The 1,146-nt window shown below is 33.0% G+C and overlaps 1 protein-coding gene across 1 annotated transcript in view; it reads left to right on the top strand.

Moving 5' to 3' along the window:
• The window catches only part of LOC106467863 (single-stranded DNA-binding protein 3-like), a 54,858-nt gene that overhangs the window by 31,564 nt on the left and 22,148 nt on the right, over window positions 1–1,146 (top strand). The window contains exon 3 of the mRNA XM_022396073.1: window positions 238–267. Within this exon, the coding sequence (XP_022251781.1) occupies window positions 238–267 (30 nt within the window). The remainder of the gene's footprint in view (window positions 1–237; window positions 268–1,146) is intronic.

The following is a 1,146-nucleotide window of genomic DNA, read 5'->3' as shown; positions in this document are numbered from 1 at the left end:
ACTTGTATCGCTGAAGTTTTTCGGAAATAATTTTTACGGGAAATTAACAAACGACCAGAGACGTAACAATATTTTTGAGGTTCACGAAACTGTATAGTATTGAACAACGTTTCATTGATCACGTTTGTTTTTTGATTCGGTTTTTGAAATTTAGCATTATATATTTTAATCCAGTGTAATTTGTATTATTTTCAATTTCCCTTTACTTATAGTTTCGTTTTTTTATCTTATTTGCAGGTGAAGGTGGGGAGTTTGTTGGATGGCAAGGTAGGCCTCACTCCTGTTTTGACGCCCTCCTCAACCCTACTATTTCGTAGATGTTACTTTACTGTTATTTGTCAGTGTTGTTTAGTTTGCCTTACTGTATTATTCACTGAGTGTAGCCTAATAACGTGTAACATAACATTAATTATACTTATATATATATATATTGTGGATGTTACCTTACTGTTATTTGTCAGTGTTGTTTAATTTGCCTTACTGTATTATTCCACTGAGTGTAGCCTAATAACGTGTAACATAACATTAATTATACTTTTCATGCTCATTGTTCTACGTAATTGCATGATGATGCTGAATTTTGTTTAAAGTCTAAGACGAAGAGAATACGCGAGGTTTAAGATTATCCGGATTGTGTAAATCAAACCCTTATCGTTTGAATGTTATACCTGACAGTTTTAACGAAAACAGTGTTTTGGTTATTAGTAACTTCTGATCAAAACAAGCTAAATACGTGAATAAGAACTGAAAATTAACCCAATAAATAATGTAGCTATCTTAACATAAAACAAAGTCTTACAATGTATTTATACAATTTAAATAATATCTCACAAGGGTAGGCCAGCTTAGGATTAGATTTTTTCTAAAATGCGTAAAAAATCTTCACAATATACACAAGGACCACAAATAAACATTCGTTCCACGAGTTTCCATATCTGGTTGCCAGGTAACGCCACACTGTAAAAAGACGTTCTGGCTAGAATATATCCTTCGCATTATCATTTACTCTGGGGCAGCTAAAGACGCTTCAGAAGGCTCTAGCTATTTGTTCACACATACATATTCCTAGCCAGTTTGATACGGTGCCTAAACCGAAGGGTTCAAATGATAGTATGTTTACCTTATATAATAAGATACAAAATAGCT

This window comes from Limulus polyphemus, unplaced genomic scaffold (assembly GCF_000517525.1).
Source record: "Limulus polyphemus unplaced genomic scaffold, Limulus_polyphemus-2.1.2 Scaffold2769, whole genome shotgun sequence".
NCBI classification, from domain to species: Eukaryota; Metazoa; Arthropoda; class Merostomata; order Xiphosura; family Limulidae; genus Limulus; species Limulus polyphemus.
Note: the sequence above shows the minus strand (reverse complement) of the source record. Positions and strands in the feature narration are given on the sequence as shown.